The 23,426-nt window shown below is 41.8% G+C and overlaps 1 protein-coding gene across 3 annotated transcripts in view; it reads right to left on the bottom strand.

Moving 5' to 3' along the window:
* Window positions 1-15,077: 15,077 nt before the first annotated feature.
* Window positions 15,078-23,426, bottom strand: part of LOC131258366 (uncharacterized) — a 96,114-nt gene continuing 87,765 nt past the window's right edge. For 2 of the 3 annotated variants that reach the window (XM_058259638.1, XM_058259641.1), the window contains exons 13-16: window positions 16,405-16,523; window positions 15,932-16,000; window positions 15,727-15,825; window positions 15,078-15,641 (exon numbers count right to left, since the gene is read on the bottom strand). In XM_058259638.1, the coding sequence (XP_058115621.1) occupies window positions 15,402-15,641; window positions 15,727-15,825; window positions 15,932-16,000; window positions 16,405-16,523 (527 nt within the window). In that variant the 3' untranslated portion in view covers window positions 15,078-15,401. The remainder of the gene's footprint in view (window positions 15,642-15,726; window positions 15,826-15,931; window positions 16,001-16,404; window positions 16,524-23,426) is intronic. The other variant, XM_058259640.1, reaches the window with a different exon arrangement.

Consider the following 23,426-nt stretch of genomic DNA (forward strand, 5'->3'; position numbering starts at 1 on the left):
TTTGGTCTTGATAGCGTATCTTATATTTTTGTTCTCGGAATGTGTTACAGATGAATGAGGATGTTTGTTTATCTCCCTCTGGCACATATCTTTGATCGGGTGATTGAGGAGCTGTTTATTTGTCATGGTGCCTTGATAGGATTTTGGCGTGGGGTGAATTATTTTGTCAATTGGATATCCTTTTACCAAATAAGAGTCTAATTGAATTTATATTTTCCTTTAAGCATGTGTCAAGAGAAGTGAATTCCTTGGCCATCTTAGCGAAGCATTCATCAGGTTTGCTTTTTATTGGGATCCATATCCATTGCCTAAATGGATATTTTTTATACATATCGTTTTTCAATAAATTGATTGGTTGTAACCGAAAAATAAATAAAACTATATTTTTCATGTTCAGGAAGTAAAATTATTGACTAAGTACATTGGAGAGCTAAAACCAACTATTGTTTGATGAGCCTAATGCCAACCTTTGTTACAATGAGTTTGGACCTGCTTTATAGTTTCCTTCTATAATTGTTTATGTTGTTTGTTATTTTTGTTGGGTTGCAAGGTTATTTCAGAAAATTATTACAAATCCACACTGTATTTTGATGATAGCTTTGTTGTGTATGCAGACTAAAGAAGAAAAAACATCACAACAAAAGCGTAATTTTGAGAAGCAACTCTTGGGGGTTGAACATTTATGGTCACAGGTACAAATGATTCATTGTGTGCACTGACTGTATCTACCCTCATGTAATGAAGGCAGATGCTATTTGGAGACTCCCATCTATGAGATTCCTTTCTTGCAATCTTCCTACTCATCCTTAGGACTATCAACATGCTGGGCTTGGGGTTGGCTACAACTTGAATTTTGAACTGTTTGGTCCAAGCCTGACGGGCTGGACCTATTCAAAATTTTGATATCGCGTGGCCCAAGCCCAGTCTATTGACAACACTACTCTTCCTAGTGAGATCTTGATCACTCCCGACTTTCTTTTGTTGAGATCTTGCACATGATTTTGGCACTCTCTAATCACTTGATTGCTTGTAAGATTAGGGCATGGAAAAGAGGTAAATGATCAATTGACTTCTTATTTTTGTATGAAAAATTGAGGAATTATAGAATCATCGGGCGATGATATATGTACCATATGCTTTGAGCCTTGAGTTTATAAAAATGTAGTGCATGGATCGGTTATCGAGATGGTTCATCTAATGGGTCCCACCATGGATGAGGAATCCCCTCAAAACACCCTCTGATGAGAATATTCTTCACCCTTGATTAGTGTCTAGAAAATACATTGTTTGTGGTGATCTGCATTCAACAAAAAATGCCAAAGATTGGATGAGTACAATCTCCCAATCAAGTTGATGCTTTGGGAATCTCATATACACATTGGGCCCCTTTTGATGAATGTTTTGGGTTAGTGATCAGTGGGCTCCCCTTGCACAAACTATAAGCTAAGGATATGGTGTAAGTCCTAAAGATGCTGCATTGATTATGCATGATTCTCTTTATCCTAAAACACATTTCTCACCTAAAACACGTCACGCAAGATACAGTTTTTTTTTTTTTTTTTTAAAATGTATCAAGATTCCTTGTGTGAGGCCATGATTTGGGGCACCCCGAAAGCCTCCCATATTGGAATATTTGTAACTGTTCAATTGTTGGTCCATTTTTCATTGAATGTGGACCTTTCTTGTAGCTTTTCATTATACAATTTCTAGGCCATTGATTGTCTTCCAAATGGAGAGATCCTGGTTCTTTGGATCGTGGGTCACTAAAAATAGCAATGTGAATTGCAATGACCCATAATCCAGTTTGCTCACTCTATCTGGAATTCATGGTGGGGTTCATCAGATTGATGGTCTAGATCATCAAAACATGGGCTCCATGTGTACGCATGAGAAAATTGCACTTGTTGAGAGCTGGAGCCCTATAATTGCCCAAGAAGTTTCATGCAAAGTTACCAAATTATATTCTTGGTTTTGCGTGCTTAACTCTCTCTCGTTCTTTCTTTTTTTCTTTTCCAGCTACTCTACCAAAGTACATGAAGACAACGGGATATGAAATAATTAACGAAGGTGAGGAAAACATTTTACTTTTGAACTTTGCCTGCTATTTGTTCTGCTTACAAGAATTGTACCTTGCATTAGGCAATGAATAGGCCAAATTAGCTTGTGGGCTTTGGCTCCTGACCTGAATGGGTTTGGCTTGTGTCTAATATAGACCCATTGACAAGCCTAGCTCTGATTTGAAATGGGTTGGCCTTAGACCTAGGTCAGGCTGGCTTCCAGGTTAACTGACCCAACCTACTTTTGAGGTAGGTTCAGGCCAAACTAATTGGGTAGTGGTTCGTGTTCAAGCTGGGCTTGGGTTGAACCCTTCCTACCCATAGGTTTTTAATGGGTTGAGCCAAATGACCCGACTTGACTCTACCCAAAACCCAAAATAAAATAACCAAGAAAAGTATGGACTCTACTTGATTTCTTGGGTCCAATTTATTGAACTTGAGCTCCTTGAAATTGTGTTGGGTTCATCAGGTACCCATTGACATCCCCGACCTTAATGCAGCCCGTGTGATAAATGGGTCAGATTTAGATGGAGGGCCAATGTTGACCCATTAAATTAGTGAGTTGGTTGCTTTTTATTTTGACCTGACCTAAATTGGCCCTGAATTTTAATGGGTCAAGTTTAGGTCCAAAACTCCAAGTGGATTATTTAATTTCGACCTGACCTAAATTGGCCCTGAATTTTAATGGGTCAGGTCTAAATTCAAAACTCTGTGGATTCTTACATGAGTCGGGTCTAGATACAAGGTGCCCCTAGACCTGACCCGATCGATCCCATTTGCAATCTTACCCATCGGGCTTTTGGGTCTAGCTGCTATGGGTCGAGGGTAGGCTTAAAATTCAAGCCTCATTTTCAAATAGGAGCTGGTTTGGACCATTTACAATGGATTATAAGCCCAGCCCAGTCGATTAGAGTTTGGAAGGGCTAGCGGTGGGCCCCCACCATGTGGCGTTAAAAAATCCACTCTGACCACTAGGTCAATGACGGAAATTTAGCATAGGGCTCGTTAGTCAGGCAGATTCTTGATTCAAGTGTGCTATACAAAAGGAAACAGTGGGAGGGGGATGACCACCATTGAAATTATATAGGGTCCACCATGATGTTTATGTGAAATCCACTCCAACCAGTATCTACATTGTGAAAATTCATATATGGGAACCAAAGTTTATTTATGCCCATAACTTATTCTTGTGGGCCACATAGAGTGAAACAGTTTGGATGGTGGGTCCCTCACTGTTTCTGCTAATGTGTGTCCCAATCATGCACGATATGGCTGAAGCAGATTTCACGTACATATTACGGTGGGGCCCACCGCCAGCCCTTCTTGGTTCTCCCGGCCCATCTGTTGCTGACCAGCAGAGCATGCTGATTGGTGCTGGAAGTGCAATGTGGGCCCCACCATGATGCATGTGTTTTATCAATGACGTCCATCCATTTTTTCATATAATTTTAGTGCATAAGCCTTAACATGAGAAAGATCCAATCCTCAGGTGGACCACACCACCGGAAACAGTGTTGATTGAACTACCACCATTTAAATTTTCATGGAAGCCATAAAAAGTTTTCTATCAAGCTGATAATTTGTATTTCCCTTTTAATCCAGGTTTTGTATGACATCATATGGCCAATAAACATTACAGTAGACCCTAGGAAGTGTTTAACGGCAGGCATTCAATCACCAACTGTTTTCCTGTGGTGTGGTCCACCTGAGATTTGGATCTTCCCCTCTTTTTTTGGGCTAATGGCGTAAATGAGATGGAAAAATGGATGGACAGCATGAATGAAACAGATACATCATTGTGGGGCCACGAGCACCAACTAGCAAGGTCCCTGCTTGCGGGTTGGCCCACGTTGATGAAATATATGAAATCCACTCCGAACATAAGGTGAGTGATGTGGTGTCTGATGGTTGGAGTGGATTTCATATAATCATGGCGGTGGGCCCTCTGAAAATCAAGGATGGATTTGTCTCCCAACTGCTCCTTTGGTGTGGCCCACTTAAATCACACGCAGCATGATTTTTATATTTTTTTTGCCCATAGCCTAATGTGGGATTACACTCTCCCAACTATTTCTTTGGTGTGGCCCACTCAAATCATAGGCAGCATGATTTCTTTTTTTTTTTTTTGGCCTGAGGCCTAATGTTGGATTACACATCTAATCCCCATAAAAATTCAAGGGTGATGTGTACCACTCCGAACATTAGATGTGTAATCGCACATTAGGACCAGGGCCAAACAATTAGGCTAACCTCTAATTCAAGTGGGCCACACTAAAGAAAATGATCAGTTTGGTCCTACCATGTAAATGCCCAAACCAAAAGATCAGCAGTTTGGTCCACCAGGTAGGCCCAAGCATTTGAATTGATGAGTAGACCAACCTTAGTTTTTGGAATGGGTACGAGGGACCACCTGATCGATGGCTTTAAAATCTTGTACCCCTTTTACATGTTGGAACATGACCTTATTATTTTTTGGAATGGGTATTATGAGGGACCACCTGATCAATGGCTGAAATCTTGCACACATTTTCCAGGTTGGAACATGTGGTGGTGTGTCGATGGATGGATAATTGTCTAATAAAAATTATCCATAAAGTCTTAACCAATTAAAATCTTGGAGGGAACTATTACATTATTTCAAAAAATTCAAAAACCATATGCAGTGGGTTGACATGGCTATGTGAGCCACATCAATCTCTCTCAAGAGATGTCTAACAAGACCTGCTTATCTTTGGTAATTTGATTTAAACTTGTAGATTTTTTATTCATGTTATTGGATTGAATACTCCTGTGTCTTCCATACTAACTTTTATGATTTCTAAATAAGATGGGCCAAAACAAATAAAACTGGGTCCAGCGCCTAAGAATGATAGAGAGCCCAACACTCTGCTCACATCTGGAGTGTTCATTAGGCGTTCGATGGCCGTTAGAAAAGGATGGTCGTGTAGAAATTTTGGGGGCAAACTTTGAATTTGAATGTGGACCACTGGCTATTGTTGACTGGCTGTGTTTTTTTTATCCGCACCGTTCATCCAGTTTTACAGATCATTTTAGTTAACAAGCTTAAAAAGAAGGCAAATTGAAGGTTCAAGTGGACCACACCACAGGAAGCAATGGTGACAATGTGGTGCGACTGCCGATTGTTATGTTTATTTTCCATCCAACCTGTTCATAAAGTCACATAGAGATGGATGAAGGGAAAACATAAATATGCCTCCTTTTGGGTTCATTCCCTAAAATGATCTGTAAAAATGAATGAACATTGTAGATAAAAACACGTACATTATGGTAGCCCCCACACAACCCCTACCAAGACTGGCCCGTCTCTAGTTAGTCCTAGAGGTAGTACCCAATCCACATTCATCATCCATGTAAGCATAATATGAGTGAAATGCCCCAGCAGACCAATCATTGTGGTGATCTGAGCCCCATCAAAGATTGGCATGCCCCAAAAACATTTTTTTTTTTAGGTAACACTACCAGTAATTAAACCTGAATTACCAACACAATACAGTCTCTTCAATGGTGGAGCAGAAGACACCATGGCTCCCAGATGTAGTGACCTGGTGTGCAATGACAAACTTCCAATGGGCTTTTAGAGCAAGTGGTTTGATATAGCATCAGAGTGGAATGTCAAAAAAATTGGGTAAACATTCGACAACCCAAGTTCATCCAAATTCCAATCTGAAGTCAACCCAAATTCAAACCACACTAAAAGCTAAACTGAACCCAATACAACCTAATAAAACTCAGGTTGGGTCAAATCGAGTTTAGGTTGAAAACCGTCTCAGTTCTAAATTATCGACGGTTTTGAACCGTCGCATGATCCGTCGTATTTTCTTACATTATGGAAGATTGTTTGAAACTGTAGTTAAAAAACGACTGTTATGGACCGTCTTGATTTTAGACGGTGACTATTGAAAAAAACTGATGATCTCAAAACTCAGTTGCTCTCGGGAACATCTTGAAACTCCATTTCGGACCTGGACCGCGCGTCGAAAGTCCGATTACCGCGAAACTATATGGTTACTTCCGCCGAAAACTCGATAAATGTAATAAGCTCCCATTGAGAGGGCGTTTAATTATTTCCTGAATTCTTTTACTCTGATGAAATAATCAATATAGTCAATTTTATTCTTGTGAATGTTACCTTTATGAATGTATCTGGATGTGATCTAAATAAAAAATAATAATAATAAGGTGTGATTTTTAAAGCATCTGATTTATACATTATTAACACCTAGTTTTTTCAGGCATGAGTATAAACTCTAGCTGTGAAAATTTGAGATGTTACACTAGCTGTCCTTGGAAAGGGGCTCGAGGCAACCATACACCATGTGTCCTGTAGGGGGAGTGCTAGCGTGTGACGCTACGACTTCGCATGCTCGGGCACTAATGGGGCACCATCTGTAGACCAGTAACCTCGCGAGACCTTCCATACACTTCTACTTAAAACAACAGCATGTTCCCTGCGGACCAGATCGACGAGTTTTGATCGTTACCTTACTTTTGTAGCGCAATACCCTACCCTAGCGACCGCGCAAGCGTTACAATTCCAACGCTGCGCGTCACGCCCCATTTTGACCCTTAGATTAGAAGTTACAATTTTAACACAATTTGAGGTGGGCAGCGTAATGCACGCGGGCCCCACTTGCACAAATCTCCATGTTATCAAATCAATCAATCCATTAATCAAGCCATCCATCACTTATGTCACTCTCTCCCCATTAGTCAAACAAGCTCATGCCTTTCTTGTGCAACTCATACCCTTACCTATGCTAGTCATCATTCTTTTCTTCTTTTTCTTTCTATTTTACCCCTCCACCTTCCCTTTATTCCCTCCCTATCATAAAATCTCTACCACAAAAACTCCCTAACTCCCTCTCATTTTTACCATTTCCTAGCAAGAATAAAGAGGGATTAAGAGAGAGAAAAATATTAGAGAGATTAGAGAGAGATTAAGAGAGAAAGATAGAAAAGAAAGAAAGAGTAGAGAAATATTAAGAGAAAAGATAGTGTTTAGGAGAGATTAAAAAGAGAGCTTGAGAGACGGTTATGAGGGATCAAGAGAGTAAGTGAAAGACAAAAGTGGGATTAAAGAAGATTATGGGTGAAGAGGATCTTAGTGGGCCATCCGATCACTGATCCGAGATAATTTAACCGTTCATCCTTCTAAGTGAGTACATGGGAGGGTCAAAACCCTCCCCTTCTTTGTGATTTCTCTATTTTGGTGGGCCCATAAAGGTGGGACCCACCTTGATCACGTATTGAGTATGTAGTGGACCCCATAGTGGCGGGGGGCCACCCCGATGGCCGGATCTATTTTCCTTCCTTTCCATTTCTTTTCTCATTCTCATGGTGTTGTGGGACCCACAAGTGGGCCATGCTATTGGAGAGCATGTCCCCCACGCTGTCATAGCATGGACCACCTTGTGTGGCCCTTGTTGAGTCATTTCATCAAACACTTGGTGAGCAACATTAATATCAAAATAACCGAGTCATCGAACTATTTCGATTCGAGTGCGATTCGAGTTGAGGTTCGATTTGAGTCGATTCGATCTCGGCCAAGCTCGAACTCGGGTCGAAATTTTTTAAAGCTACAAAAATTAGCTCGACTTGGCTCGAACTCAGTTTCGAACCGAGTCGAATCGAGCTTTTTCAAGTCAAGTCGAGTGAGTTAACCGAGCTAACTCGATTTGTGTACAGCTATACCTTTACCTCACCCATGGAATATCGAGCACGTAAAGATCTACTACCCCTAAGGACTCAAGAAGTCTGACCAGCAATAGATCGACCAACCGATTAACTCGACTACGGGCGACCTCCCTTCTCAAAGGGAAAAATGGGGCTTCGATAATTGCTTTTGTTTATCTACTTTGTGGATTCTACAATAAAAGGAACTTCCCCAAGTTATGGGAAGAGAATTTCTTTTAAATATTTCTACTTAAACTACTCGAGCGACTATGAGAACTTCCTTTAATACAAGGGAAGAAAGTCCTTTTACCAATTGCTCGATCCACTACTAAGTGGTCGACTTATTGAATCTACCCTATGTATTCTATAAGAAAAGAACTTCCCCGGGTTAGGGGAAGAGAATTTCTTTTAAATTTTTTACTGTCCAAGACAAATAATCGACCACAATGACTTCCCTTAATTCGAAGGAAGAAAGTCTTTAACGCTTGACTTACTACTACGTCTGTCGTTTGATAGTCGACCTATTAATACTACCATGCACAATTTACCACTACACGGTTATTTACATTGCTCGCTTTACTTATTCTACTTCGTCTGATCTATTATAACTAGGGAATATTACAACACAACAATCATGGCCAAAAAAGTTTTCATTAATGGAGAAATTTGTTACAAGAGCAAAAATTTAAAATATCTACAAGTATTGGGGGGTGGCGAGGCTTAATTCGCCTGAGGGGGAGGTTGCTTGGCTTTGACAGCAACAGGGGCCGAATCTTCAGAGGCTTCCTCACCAAACCATCAAGGTCAAGCTCAGGGTACCTTCCTCTGACATCCTCGAGGCAATGTTCATAGCCGAGGTTACAATATACCTCCCCCTCCTCGGCCCGCTCCTTCGAAGCCTTATACTCCTCCACCGTTGCCACTCAAACTGATGAGAGAGAGGCCTCAACATTAGCTAGCTTGGCCTCAACCTCCACCAATTTGATCGCCATCTCGGCCAGCTTGGCCTCCAACCTTCTGGACTTGGTTTCCACCTCGGTCCACTCCCATTCAAATTGAGAGAGGCACGAACTTAGCCCCTCCGTCGTAGCCCACAAAGAAGCTTACTTTCGTTAAGCTTCTTCCAACTGGATCTTTAGAGCAGCCTGCTCCACCTAGATGTTTGTAAAGCCCATTGAAGGGTCTCGACCTCAGTAACCCTGGCCTGGAGCTCCGCCTCCGCCTTCTCACGCGCCTCTCCCACTCATCGGAATGTCGATGGGTGGCCAAAAGGGCAGGGACGGCCTGAAAGAAACCGAGAACAAAGGTTCAAAGAACCAAAAGAAAGAAAATAATGCATTGAAAAGAGAAGGCGTACCTTGTAGAAGGTGGCCGCTAGGTCACCCAACAATGTCATCGGACAGACATCTATTAGGGCAACTATGTCCTCCTCTAGAATATGTCGAGCCATCCACAGGGCAAGAAGATCCATATGGTAGCTCAAGGGTAGGGGCCAACCTACCGGCCTCGGAAGCGTGATGCCCCGAAGCATCGTCGCCCTCAACCCGAACTTGGGCAGCAGGGGGCTCCTCAACAGGAGGAACCTCCTCCTGAGTTGGAGAAGGCTCCAGATCGACGACCTCTAAAGTCGTCGGTTGAGGACGTATCTTAGAAGGAGGGGCTTCCCTAGCCCCCTCACTTGTAGTAGCGGAGGGTGGCAGCTCAGCCATAAGCCCTTCAGCAACGAGCTCCTACTCATCCTCCACGGCAACAGAGGTTCCTGCGCAGGAGGGATGAAGGCCCTCCTCTTGACCATCTTCGTCTTCTGGGCTATCTCGGCCTCAGTAGGAAGGCAGACACTCTTTGCAGGACGGGGAAGATCAACCATTTTTGTGCAACAAAGTACTCCTGTCAGACGTTAAAAAAAAAAAAATGGAATCTGAGCACAGGAACGAGAAAGAAATTCTACTACCAACTACTTGCCTCTCATCTCGACCAGGGATATGCCGAACTGAAATAGGGATTGGGGAGTGATCAGCCTCTTCCAATTCCTCTCGACGACGCCTCGCAGCTTTGCGCGATTAACCTGTCAAAGCTGAAGATCAGAGAGGAGAGGCTGTGATCGAGGAAGAGCTGTAAAGAACATGATTGGTCAGTAAACAAAATTACAAGACAACTAAAGGAAAAAATGACAAGTATGTAGCTCGACTATTTCCGACCTGGAAGGGCAAATTTGGTGGGGGCCCGAGTACACAGCCTAGGTACATCATCCGTTAGGGCTTCCCACTCTCCGAACACCCAAAACCACTTATCCTTCTAGTTCTTATTGGAGGATGAGTTGTTAGTAATGAGGGCCTGGCCCTTGTTCACCCATGCACAAAAGTAATACCAACCCTAGTGGTTAGGGCTGGACTTCGCTCTGTACAGATATAAGAACTCATCGGAGGACAACTCGGTATGTCCAAGCTGGTGCCATAGAATATACGTCCCGAACAGGGCCCTCTAGGCATTCGGGATGATTTGGCATGGGGCCAACCTCAGGCAGTAGGTAACCTCCTGTGCAATGGAATGCACAAAAAGTCGGAGGCCGCACTGGAGAGCGACTAGATATACAGCCCCCTCACCAGTTCAGGGATGGCCGTGAAATTCACCAATCTCAGGAGCTTGGAGTACCACTGATTCTGGGATATGGTACTCTGCCCTAATCCAAGTTAGGTTAGCGCTCCAAAACCGTGACCTGAAAGGGTCGACATCCAAGGGCCGTTCCGCAGCAGGCTGAGCTGCCACCCTTTCAACTAGGGCAAACTCCGCAACGTCCTCCCGACCTAATGGCACTGGAAATAGTGGCTCAGAAGGGGCACCCAACCAGGACTCCTCACTCTTCGGCTTAGAAAGCCTATCAGAAATGTCCAACATTTTGGTAGAAGAGGAGAAAGAATACAAAAAAGGGAAGAGTTACCAGAGTAAGGCAAGAAAGAGAAAAAGAAGAGCATCAAAGGAAAGATTTTCGACTTACCAAAAATCGCCTAGTCCAACAGTCTGGAAGAGTAGCAGGAGCAGATGAAGCAAACCAAAGCAGTTTTTGGGCTACCTTGCCCCTTTTATAAGCTCCTCAATTGTAGGCATTTAATGCCGTAGCCTGAAAAGACGTTTCAGCACACGCTCCTGTCCACGTGGCCACCACGGGTTCGCTAGCCTACCTGGTTGCTGAGGAAGAACCGCATGTCTTCACCCTATACACCGAAAGCTAAACAACGTCGTATCGAGCACGCCCCCTCATACCACATGTTGCGATCATTGAAGGATCCGGTTCAATTCTCATACTCGCCTCCTCGAATTCCATGCTTGTTGCCTTTCCCCCTTTTTGCTATAATAACAAGAGTTCTCAATCTGCCGACCACATGCGCATGAGGTCCTACACGTCAGTCCATATCAACTTACTTCCCGAGCTCCCAAAGAGCCCTCAGAAGTATGGGGGCTACTGTTAAAGGGGAAAATAGACTAACCAAGTGGACTGAAATGAGAGAGAACACAAGGAATAAGTAAAGGAGGTCAGATAAGAGCTCGGCCCGACAACTAAGCATGACCTCCACGATTAGCTCGAGCATAAACCACAAGGGTTGGGTTTGACTCTGGTCAACATCTTGCTATTACGACCAACGAACGATTGTAAGTATCGACCCGACTTGCCTCGGCAGTTCGGCTCAGTCTATAGGACCTCAGCCAATCCGATCTGGAGGTTAGCCTCGGCCATCTACTGCGATATCCTTGGAAGTTGACCATTGGGAGATCTCCTTTTAATATAGGGAGGATCAATCTTCAAGATCTTTGCCGAGAATCGAGTTGAGGACAACGCCTTGGGTTCCGGGGACGATCTATGATACGCGATTGAATGGCGGATTCATTGTCATGTACGTAATTAGCACTAAATGACTATAAATAAGAGTCTGATCTACGGTGAAAGGTACATGCACAAAAACCCTAAACCTACTAGACCCAGAGTGCCTAATCTAACTTTGGCATTGGAGGATCCCCTATGGGTCCCCTTGTCATTCGGTTCTACAGGTACACAATGGTCTAGAAGGGACGACCAAAAAATAGCATCAACAAAGATATACCCACATAGATTATGACATTAATACCACATCTGGGGGTGTACATCGAGTCGAACCGAGTCTAGCTGGCCTCAACTCAACTCAGCTTGAACAGTGGCTGACCTCAGCTCGAACTCGGCTCGGCTCGATCCTCGAGCCTGACTAGCCAACTTGGCTCAGTTCAGTCAGTAGCTCGGGCCAGCTCGGGCCAAGTTCGAGCTAAGATTGAGCCAAGTTCACCATTGAGGCATTTCCACAAACACCTGAACTGCAACTTCAAAATCCCACTGTTTTACAAACAGGGGCAATGATTCTATAGGTATTTTCTCAAACACCTTCTAAGTAACATAAAAACCAAAACAAAAAACAAAAAGGAAAAAGGTATTTGTTTCATGTACATACCTTCCTTGCCACCAGCCAAACCTTCCTTGCCACCTTACCACCAACCAAACCTTCCTTGCCACCAGCCAAACCTTCCTTGCCACCGGCCACATTTCGTTGAGGCATTTTATCAAGCAGTTGGTGAGCAACATCAATGGCAAAGTAACCGAATCACCAAACTAGTTTGATTCGAGCTGGGTTCGATCCGAGTCGAGTCGAGCTGGGGCCTACTCGAACTCGGCTCGAACTCATTTTTGAGCTCAAAAAATCAGCTCGACTCGACTCAAACTCAGCTTTGAAATGAGTCAAATCGAGCTTTTTCAAGTCGAGTCGAGCGAGCTAACCGAGCTAGCTCGGTTCGTGTACACCCCTAACCACATCCACATAAGTGCCATGGTGATCATCATGATCTACAGACAAGATAATCAATTGAGGGATTATTATCACTTTAGCTTTTCAAGGCACACAACATTAGCAGTAGGCACCAACTTATTGTTGAACCTAATGGCAAAGACTTTCCATCCCAACTTATCATTGGTTTCCTTACACAGGATGGCCGGTTAACATTTCACAGATCTCCCAATCTTACTACTATGGTTATGGAATTTAGGATACTAAGATCCATAAAGCACAACTCTCTTTATAAATAGCCATTGGGTCTAAACTCATATTCCTCTTGTACAACAGGAGGAAAGCCTCCCTTTAACCAAAAAATCTTAAACTGTTTGAGTTTCCCACTTATTTAATTAAATCATCCAATGCAGTCATCTATGTATGCGACCATGATCATCAATCATTACTGGCTTTTTAGGCACACTATTAACATTAGGCTGAGGTTAGGTCTTGAGTTGGGTTGACCCAACTAGATATCGGGTTTGGCTTGAGTTGACCAACAACCTGACCTGCCCAAGTAGGAACCCCACTGAGAATCACTTCTTAAGGTCCCACAAGCATATCTCTATTGATGGAGAGCCTCAAATCATCAGGCCCAAGGGGGCCAATTGGACACTTTATTTCGTCAGGAAAGGTCCATTCAAAAAGTTTAATTTGATAGGGAGGTAGCATAGTGGGATTCAGGTCCACCATCATACAGATGGTAACACATGCTATCAATCCAGGCCGTCCACATTCTTAATCCTATCTTCAAATATTGCACTAGGAAAACAATGGTCTACAAATTATCAAACATTGTGTTAGAAATCAAGCCCGTTCCATCATTTCACTCTCTTGAGAACCATATAACACCCGAGCATGATCTTCAAACATTATGTTAGAAATCAAGAGGAAAAAAAATAGGACATAGCTGAAGGTTTTCTTCTTTGTACTTTTTTTTTTTTTTTTTTTAATGCAAGTAGCTGACAATGACAATACCCTCGGCTATCCGGATGCAGATTGTGCATAGAGATATTCGTGTGCCCCCGGTTGTCCCAAGCTGTGTGGCCCACAGAGATGCCCGTGACAAATCCAGTCCATCAGTTTTTCAAAAACACAGTAGGACAGAATCGAAAAATCAGGCAGATCCAAAACTCAAACGGGCCATACCAAACGAAACAGCGGATATTGAACCCCAATGGAAATTGTGGGGGACACGGGACACGAGTTACGTATCAGGATGATATTTGTGCCTACAGTTTATCTGAGTGGTAATAACCCTATGAACGATGTGGATGGCATATAAACATCATGGTCAGACCTATCCGTTCGTCAGTCTCATTTACACACCTCAGTTTCAGATCTGCCTATTTTTAGATTCCTATCCTATTGTGTTCTCGCAAAACTAATGAACGGAGCAGATTTGTCACGGCATCTCAGTGGGCCCCACACGGCTTCCGACAACAGGGGGCATAGGCAATCCGCATCATGTTTATCCAAGCTGAACAGCAACAAGAACGAATTACAATCTACAAATGGATGAATGAAAAAATAGACAGATAAAGGAAAAATCTGGGCAGTCCAAATTCATCAGAAAAGATTATACACTATTAATTCAAGGGTGCGTTTGGTTCTATCCAATGGCAGCAGCAGGATGGTTTTTCTGCCCACATCATTTGTGAAACAGATGTAGTTGAGAAATTCTGGCCAAGCTAAAAGTGGGTAAAAGGTTGACACTTGCATACGGTGGTCGGCAGGAAGTATGAGGATCTGCACCACGGCGACATCTGACCAAATGTCGATTTATCAGACATCCCAATACCGTCATATATCATGCAATCTATTGAATTTTCAAGTAAAACCACCCACCCAATTGGGACTGAAATATCAAATACAAATCGAGACCAAAAAACTGTACGGCAGAGATTAACCCAACCCTAGTATCTATCTTGATACTAGCCAAACATGCCTTAATTTCCCATTACCAGTGGTGCATATGAATGTGAGTATAACAAATAAAGCCAGTCCGGATTGGGGGCTGATCCGGATCAGAGACTAGTTGAAAAAGTAATTACAAAACATTAAAAAAAAAAAAAAAAAAAAAACAGGATGAGTGCTTCCACGCACCATTACAATTTACAGCCCTAACAACCTGTGCTCCTCTCCCCTCCGGTTGCTCCACTCCCTTGCACACGTTGCTAAATCGGGGTGCCCCCGACATTGACAATTTGGTAAGGAAAAAAGAAAATTGAAAGAAAGAGAAATAAAGGGGGGAGAGTTACCTACAATGCCATTTACCTACCATACAATCGGGCATATGATGCATCCCTCCAATGACATGCAAGGATCCTCTTATTATGTAACAGATAAGAACTCCATCAATCCCAGAAAATCAAATGCCAAAAGTCCTCGGTAGTTTTAACCGTAAGTATTAATGATTATCCAAAATTCGAGCTCTGAACTCAAACAGAAGAACCCTAAATGATCCAAGAAATCCATATAAAAAACAATTCAGAACATTTTAATCTAATCCAAAATACATACACCATCCGTAACTATTTTGCAAAGATGAAACATCTTGCAGCAAAGAAATCAACAATACCGTACTATAACATTAAGCCAGGGCAGCCATTTGCCAGATGCCATGACAACGATGCTGTTTCGTCCATCTAAGCTCAACTAACTTTCATTACAAAAATGGAACATATATAAATATTAAAAAAAAAAAAAAAAAAGAAGGATTAAGAACATGCAGCTGGCGTAGCTCAATGCCTCAGAGGCCCGTTTATGAAGGATTCAAAATTGGTAGGCCAAGGGAAAAAAATCATGTTCTTTTAACAACGGCGACGGCAAAGCATGGGTGGTGACTGAACTCAAACGATACCTTAAGGGATGGGTCGTGGGCCCCAGCTTGGTGAATGACATTTAGGGCTATCCGATTGTGCTCGGCAACCTGCTCTATCTGTCGAAGCTCTGCCAACCTCTCTGGGTCGCTGGAAAAACTACTCCTTAGGTCCTTTGAAATTCTTTGGGCATCTCCAAAATAATTGTACTTAATTACAGTCTGGAAGAAGAAGACGTGAGCTGTCAGATTTCCCAGTCTACTGACAAGTATGAATTATAATGGCATCAAAGGTTACAATACTCACGGTGATATTGGCGCGGAATGTCGATTCTTTAAACAATACGTATGAAATGTGGTCCGGAATGTGAGCTTTTTGTAAAAGCTCAAAATGCTGGATGAACCTCTGGAAAGACAATATGATATTGAATGTGAGAGAACTTGGAATACAACGTAGGCCTAGAGCAAAACCTTCAAAAGATGCATAATATAACAGAACAACGGTGGCACACCTCCTGCTCGGTATTGAAAATGCTTGGCCTTTGAAAGATCTTATGTTCATTGTTAAGAGCTGCAAGCATCTACAATAAGAGTTGTGTTAAACAGGTTAGCTACGTCCACAAGCATGTAGATTCCAGCCCCTCTGTGCAGCACTGCACACGAACACTGAAGAAGTATTCGAGATCCAAGCCATTCATCAGGTAGGTCCCCTGGGGTATGTGCCCTTGCCCATAATTCAGGTTGGTCATGAGGTTGACAGTGTATGAAACAAATGGACAGCCATTTGTTTCATTCGCAGGCTCACCTATTGGCAAGTGCAGATGTGCACTCGCAAGACAGCAATGCACATGTGGAGGCATGTGGAGAGGTTAGATCAGTACCGGCATGTAAGAGGTTGGATCTACACATGAAATTATAAAATCTCTATGGAAAGTAGTAAATAGGGCTACTAATAAATATTAAGATGGGAAACAGGTGAATGTACCATTGCAAGCCCTTCAGAGAGGAAAACGTAGCACCGAAGTAACAAGATTGAAGGTGAGATGTGCACTTCCCTTGTTGCATCCTTCGGAAGCTCCTTCTTCTTCCTCCCTTTTCTTTTGGCTGACCAATTAAAGATATTAATTTCTTCATTTGTGAAAGACCATAAAGCAAAAATTCATTGATCCTACCAAGTGAACTAGCATTTCTGATCATATGTGTGATTGTCTTCCTTTGACACTTATTCAGCTCTTTATGCAGAATGTCCTGATCTACCCACTCCAGGGAAGTGTGACCCATTGATAGGTGATCCTGACTGTTCATCTGATTAGCCTCACTGTGGATGGGAGATCCCAGAAAATATTCCAGGTTGGATGTTGCTACCTATATAATCTTTGGCCCTTTTCTTTTTCAGAAATGCTTGCTACATTTTTTTTTCTCTTAACTGTCTATTTAGAGCAACTAATCAAGGGATTAGGAAGTTACAATCTAGATTACTTTTGGGGCATCTCACATCTGTGGTTGATCCCAGAAGATCAACGATCTAGATCACCAAGCCATGGGCCCTACTTCTACAGAATGTGGGTGCATATGGATGCTGTTCATGCCTTGATGCGTCAGGACCCCATAATTACTCATTAAAGTATCACCAGTATTTGGAATCAAGCTTGCATAGACTTTGCTCAAGTTATTGAGTATGCTTTTTTCTCGAGAGGGGCTCACGGTTTGCTCATTCAATTTATGAATACCACCAACTCTTCAGAGGAAGGCCAGTCCCAAATTGCTTAGAGAAGGGCTAAGATGACAAGGACGAGGAAATCATCAGTCTGCTATACACGCCCATTAGCTAAAATGGAAATTTCTAATCAGCCTTACACATTTTTTGTAGCACTTCTACAAAACCAATAAAATTTCCTGAAAATGCCACCAGATAATGGTAATGTCACAGTTGTTCTTTATCCCCCGAGGGTTCTAAATATTGACATCTGTGCTTGCCCAAAAACCTGTTACAAATTAATGTGTATTCACACTACTGGTAAAAATTGAGTAAAAAAATCTGTAAAAATATCAGATAAATTAGAAAATAGAAAATGTCTATTTCAATATCTCTCTATGTTTGCCCTGTTCCACATTATGGTACGGTTGTCGTCTCCACATCCATGTTCCACTTTAGTTTTAGAGCTTCAAGGAACTTAGTAGATTGTCAATCAGTTAAAAACATGAATTATCTATAATAGTTTGTGCAAATAAATTATATTGTGAAACCAACAACACAAGCATGACCTTTCATGTGGGTGGGTACTTCTAATAAGTAGTTTTCCTTGAAACTGCCCCTCCCCAAAAGTAGACAGGGGTCGGTACTAGTTGGGACTATAGCATATGAATGATGTCAATGTGAGGTTTCGCCGTGGTCAGTTCCAATAGGCCGGGTAAACAAGGAAGATTGGTCGTCAAACTCAATTTTTTGGGAGGAAGACTACATTAGGCCCAAGGCCCAAAACTCAGGCTTGTCCGTGATTCAGGTGGGCCTTACCAAGGAAAACAGTTGGGAGAGTAGCACCCACCCTTGATTTTTACAGGGCCGACTGTGATGTGTATGTGAAATCCACTCCGACCATCAGATGTGTCAGCCCATGTTAGGACCTGGAACCAAAAATCAGGCTGCTTCATGATTCAGGTGGGCCACACAAAGGGAAACAGTTGGGAGAGGGACACACACCCTTCACTTTTTACAGGGCCCATCCTGATGTGTATGTGAAATCACCTCCAGCCATCAAGTGCATTGTCACACAATGCTGTGGGCCCGAAAATCAGGTTGGTCTGTAATTCAGGTGGGCCGCACCAAGGGAAACAGTTTGGAGGGTTGGCATTCCCCTGTACGCTGTATCAACTCATGTGGCCCACCTGAATCATGGACCAGTCTGATTTTTTGGCCTAGTAACTAACATGAACTGATGCATCTGTTGGTCGGAGTGGATTTTACATAAACATCACGGTGGGGCCCAACCGAGCGCACACCAACTTTGCTCACACGAAACTGCTGTCTCTGTTTGTCCGTTTCTCCTAAAAATTCAATCTTTCACTGTTGATTCTCAAGGCATTTATACTACTCTTGATAATCAGGAAATAATCTTCAAATTTACTGAGAGACCAAAATTTGGAAAAAAATAAAAAATAAAATCGATGAATTAAACAATCAGAATTCTCATAATGAAAGTTATATAAAAGATTTAAAAGAAGAAATCAACCTGTTTAAGAATAACAACTCATATTTCTCAAGAAGGGTTCAAAAGAAGTCCGGAAGATGAACATTGTGGACTTGAAAGCTCTTTGAATCTGGGGAGAATCATTTTACAGTTGTGACATGAGGCGACAATTCTCAATTATCATACTTCTTTTTTGCAGATGATGGAGAATCTCCTACCTTTAACTGTAGCTGGAGCACATGCATCCTGGATGATGGTGGATTCGATCAAGGCTTCAACTAAGGTGGCACTTTCATGTCACAACTGTAAAAAATATCTCAACAGATTCAAGGAGCTTTCAAGTCCACAAAGCTTATCTTTCAAACTCAAAACTTCTTTCAAGCTTAAAACTTCTTTCAAGCCCGATTTCTTCCATATATAAATAATGCTACCTCCCCACTGTAGGAGCAGGCTTGAAGCAATAGTTCTGGTCTTAGTATTTTGTTCTCCCTGGTTGTACTGGTTGTGCATCCTCAATTTGCCATTGACAAGATAAATTCCCTTCATCCCATGTTATTGGTTTTGGAATTATAACATTATTTTTGAAATTTGTAGAAAGTAATGTTGTTACTCCTTTCTCCTGCTTGTTAGATGAGCTGGTAGAGACTGTAGTGTACATGAGTGATCCAGGGTTCAATCTTTGGTAGTGTTACCTTTCAACAACAACAACCAAAAATAATAATAATAATAATATTAATATTAATATTAATAAAATTGCTGTTACTCCTCTTATTTCTTTTGAGTAAGCGATGTCAAGGACAATCAAGTTCATAACTTTATAGTACAGGTGATATGCTACAGCAATATTTTCAGTTTTAGCCTTTAGGTTTCATCTTAAAACCTTTTTATCTCTTAACTCATCAGGAAACTTTTCAGCAAACTGAATAACTCTATTTATGAGGTAATGGTTTTGTTTTAATTTTAAATCAAAGAAATTGAATTTCTGTTGGAAATAATTTTAACTTTCTTTGAGAAAGTACTACATTTTTTATGACAATTATCTTGAATATATTTATGTGTTTACAACATTCATCTATATTTTTTGCAAACATTAAAATCTCATCTATATAAACAATAGAGAAGGTCTTATATGGAGTGCAAACGTCATTCGTTTTGAAATTCAAAGGGAGCATTTTTTTAAACCAAAAGGCATTGCATTCCATTCATAATGTCCAAAAGGAAATGTGAAAGCTCTCTTGTATCGACCCCTTTTAGAGTTTTGGATTTGCCAAAATCCAGATTTTAGATCAAACTTAGCTCCAATTCTCTTATAGCACCATAAGTTATGGTGTCTCTATGATGGGGACATCACATCACGCACACCTTTACGCACATATAAGAGGAGGCAGGTCCTAGTCTCTCTATGGCTAGGTGAGTACCCATGTTGAAGACCCCACATAGCATGTATGAGCATCTGGAAGACCCCACCCCACACCGGGGAGATGCACGTGGGTTGCTAGAGGGAGATAATTAGACCGTTAGATTGGATGGACGCGACGATTGGACCATCGGATCACGTGGTGCACATGATCAGACCATTGATCGTGAGCCATCTTCATCAAAGGACATTATTTTATTTTATGTTATTTAGTGGTTTAGATGTTTAGTTTCCGATTCCAAAGTGGGAACAAAATAGAATTGGGAGGGCGTTTTTGTAATTTGTAGCCCAAATAAGCTATAAAGCTTGGACGGCCCACCCTTATTCGGTATGATTTGAGGAAAAAATAAATTGAGTTTTCTCTCCTCTTTGCTTGTGTGCTTAGAGATCTTCAAGCAATGAAGCATTCTCTTGGTGTGATTCCAAGGGTTTAGTATTTGGTATGAATCCAAGCTCTCTCTCTCTCTCTCTCTCTCTCTCTCTCTCTCTACAAGGTATCTCTCTCTAACCCTACTCTTTACATCTTCTTCTTAATGCAGGACCAATGCATGAACCAAATATCATGTGAGATCAAGTAGCAAAATTAAGGTAATTAACAAAAAACATAAACCTTGCCATTATCATCACAAATACCATGAAAACCAAAAGAATATCATGCAAAATCCTAGCCTAGGTTACCAAACATCGCCATACAAGATCATTAAATAAAGGAAACTAGGATCTAATGGACGTATGGACATCCAATTAGCATAGAGAAAGCCTATCTCAAAGTAGAAAACCTAATACATCCCAGGGTGAAATTAGGGTTTTAGGAAATTGGGGAAATCTAGGAATTGGGTTTTATGGGATCAAATTGGGTGAATGGATTAAAGGGTTTATAGGTTAGGATGTGGGAATTAGGGTTTTGGGTAAAAGGGGTTTAAAGATTTTGAGTGAATTGAAGAATGTGAAAAGTTAGGGTTTGATAATTTGGGAAAGTAAGAAAGTTAGGGATTTCTAGGTTTAGGGTTTAAATTGTTGATGGATAGGGAAAGTTAGGTTTAGGAGAAGATGAAGATTTGGGAGGGGAGAATCGAAGAACTTTGAAGAAAATACCTTGATGGAGACTAAAGGGATGAAGAAGTGGGGATAGATGGAGACCTCGCACATCCGCTGATGAAGATTAGCCTCACACCAATATTCCTTTCAAATCACATGGAAGTATCTTCAAATCTCATGAAGATGGAAGAAGAAGAAAATGAGCAAAAGCTCCTTTGTTTTTTTTTTTTTTTTTTTTTCCACAAATCCAATGAGGGAGAGAGTCACACACCCATTCTCTTTTTATAGCTCCAAGAAGTTTACCTAATTACAATAATCACCATCTTGTGAATTTTAACGAAAATAGTCATAGTGTAAATAAAATCAACTAAAAACACTCACAATGACATCCAAACATAATATAAGCAAAACTAAATCTTATAAGATGATAAAGTCTAAGAAAAACTAGTGTGGACGATCCACGATCAATGGCTCCATTGTCACGTCCCTCCAATCCAACGGTCTGGATCCCTTCATAAAGCAGCCCATGCGCATCTTCCCAGTGTGGGGTCTTTCAGATGCTCGCACATGCACATGTGGTCTTCAATATGATCATGGGTACTCGCCTAACCAGAGGGAAATTAGTGTGGCCCGCCTCTTCTGATACGTACGCAAATGTGTACATGCAGTGTCCTCATCATCTCCTCCTCGGCTGAGAAGAAGAGTTCGCCTCTGGCGGACTAAAACTCATGTAGTGCTCCAAAATGTTTGGATCTAAATGATGTAACTCGTCCTATGTAATCCATATATTGTCTGAAATCAGCCTATTCTTCCACTTGACAAAGAATTTCTAAAATTCCCCATGTTGAGTGGAAACTGCTTGTGCATTCAATATGTCTTCAATTTGTTCGCTTCGAGCAGGTAAGGAGGATAAAGGTGGTAAAGGCTAGGATGATTGGTCAGGTAGGGGCCATGGATTTGGGACTAGGTCATGGTCTATGGAAGGGTCTGTGAATAGATCAAAAGGCGAAGTAGCAGAACCCTTATCTTGTACTAGATCTTCTACATCAAAAGTAGAGCTAATTCCCATGGTAGGTGGAATGTCTAATACATACGCGTTAGGACCCAGTTTCTGTAGTATTTTGTATGGTCCTGCGCTACGTGCTTGTAACTTTTTAACGGCCCCGTGTGGGAACCGTTTAGGCCTCATACGAACGATGACACAATCTCCTACTTGGAATTTATGAAACCTGCGGTGAGAATCAGCAAACACTTTATATTTTTCATTACTTATGTTAATTCGCTTCCTGATCTCACTATGCAATTCATGCATGTGACGTGCAAACTCATGTGCTGACTCAGATGGCCTATCGGACACAGACATAGGTATGAGATCTACAGGTTTCCTAGGTTTATAGCCATGCACAAGTTCGAATGGACTCATGCCTATGGACCCATTGATGGAACTATTATATGCTTAACTCAGCTATCGGCAAAACGGTATCCCAAGTTCGGACGTGATCACCCACAAGGCATCTAAGCATATTTCCAGGACTCCTATTGACAACCTCAGTCTGACCATTTGTTTGAGGGTGATAGGTAGATGAAAATTAAAGCCTTGTCCCCATCATGTGCCATAATGTCTTCCAAAAATAGCTCATAAAGCGTACATCGCGATTAGACACTATGGTCTTAAGTAGAACATGTAAACGCACTACCTCCCTAAAGAAAAGCTTGGCCACATTGGAGGCATCTGACCTTTTTTAGCACGTAATGAAATGGTCCATTTTGGAAAAACGGTCCACAACCACAAAATACGGAATCATGTTTCTTGATAGTTTTCGGTAAACCCAACACGAAATCCATACTTATGCCCTGCCATAGTGCATGGGGTACTGGCAAAGGCGTGTATTTTACTTCCTCTGCTTCGCCAGTTGACAACTCCTACACTGCCCAACAATCTTAGCTACATCTCGCTTAAGACTTGGCCAATAAAATCTATCCTTCACAAGGGCAATGGTCTTGTCCCTCCCCAAATGACCGGCTACCCCTCCTGCATGAAGTTCCCAAATTAAAAAATCATGGAGGGAGATACGGGGAACGCAGAATATGTTACATTTAAATAGGAACTCATCGAAGATGACAAACCCGTGATTGTTGGTTGACTGACCGTCTTGTAGTGACGCATACAACTCGCCAAAAGTCTGGGCATGTAGGATACTCTTCTCTCAGTCAATCAAACCCGGTCATTTCCTTTCTCATACTTTGGACTAGCGCCACACGACGACTAAGGGCATCAACAAGTTTGTTCTCAACCCCAACTTTATGTTTCAGGACGAAAGAATATTCTTGAAGAAATTGGACCCATTTGGGCCTTGTGGTCAG

This window comes from Magnolia sinica, chromosome 10, assembly GCF_029962835.1.
Source record: "Magnolia sinica isolate HGM2019 chromosome 10, MsV1, whole genome shotgun sequence".
Classification (NCBI taxonomy): Eukaryota; Viridiplantae; Streptophyta; class Magnoliopsida; order Magnoliales; family Magnoliaceae; genus Magnolia; species Magnolia sinica.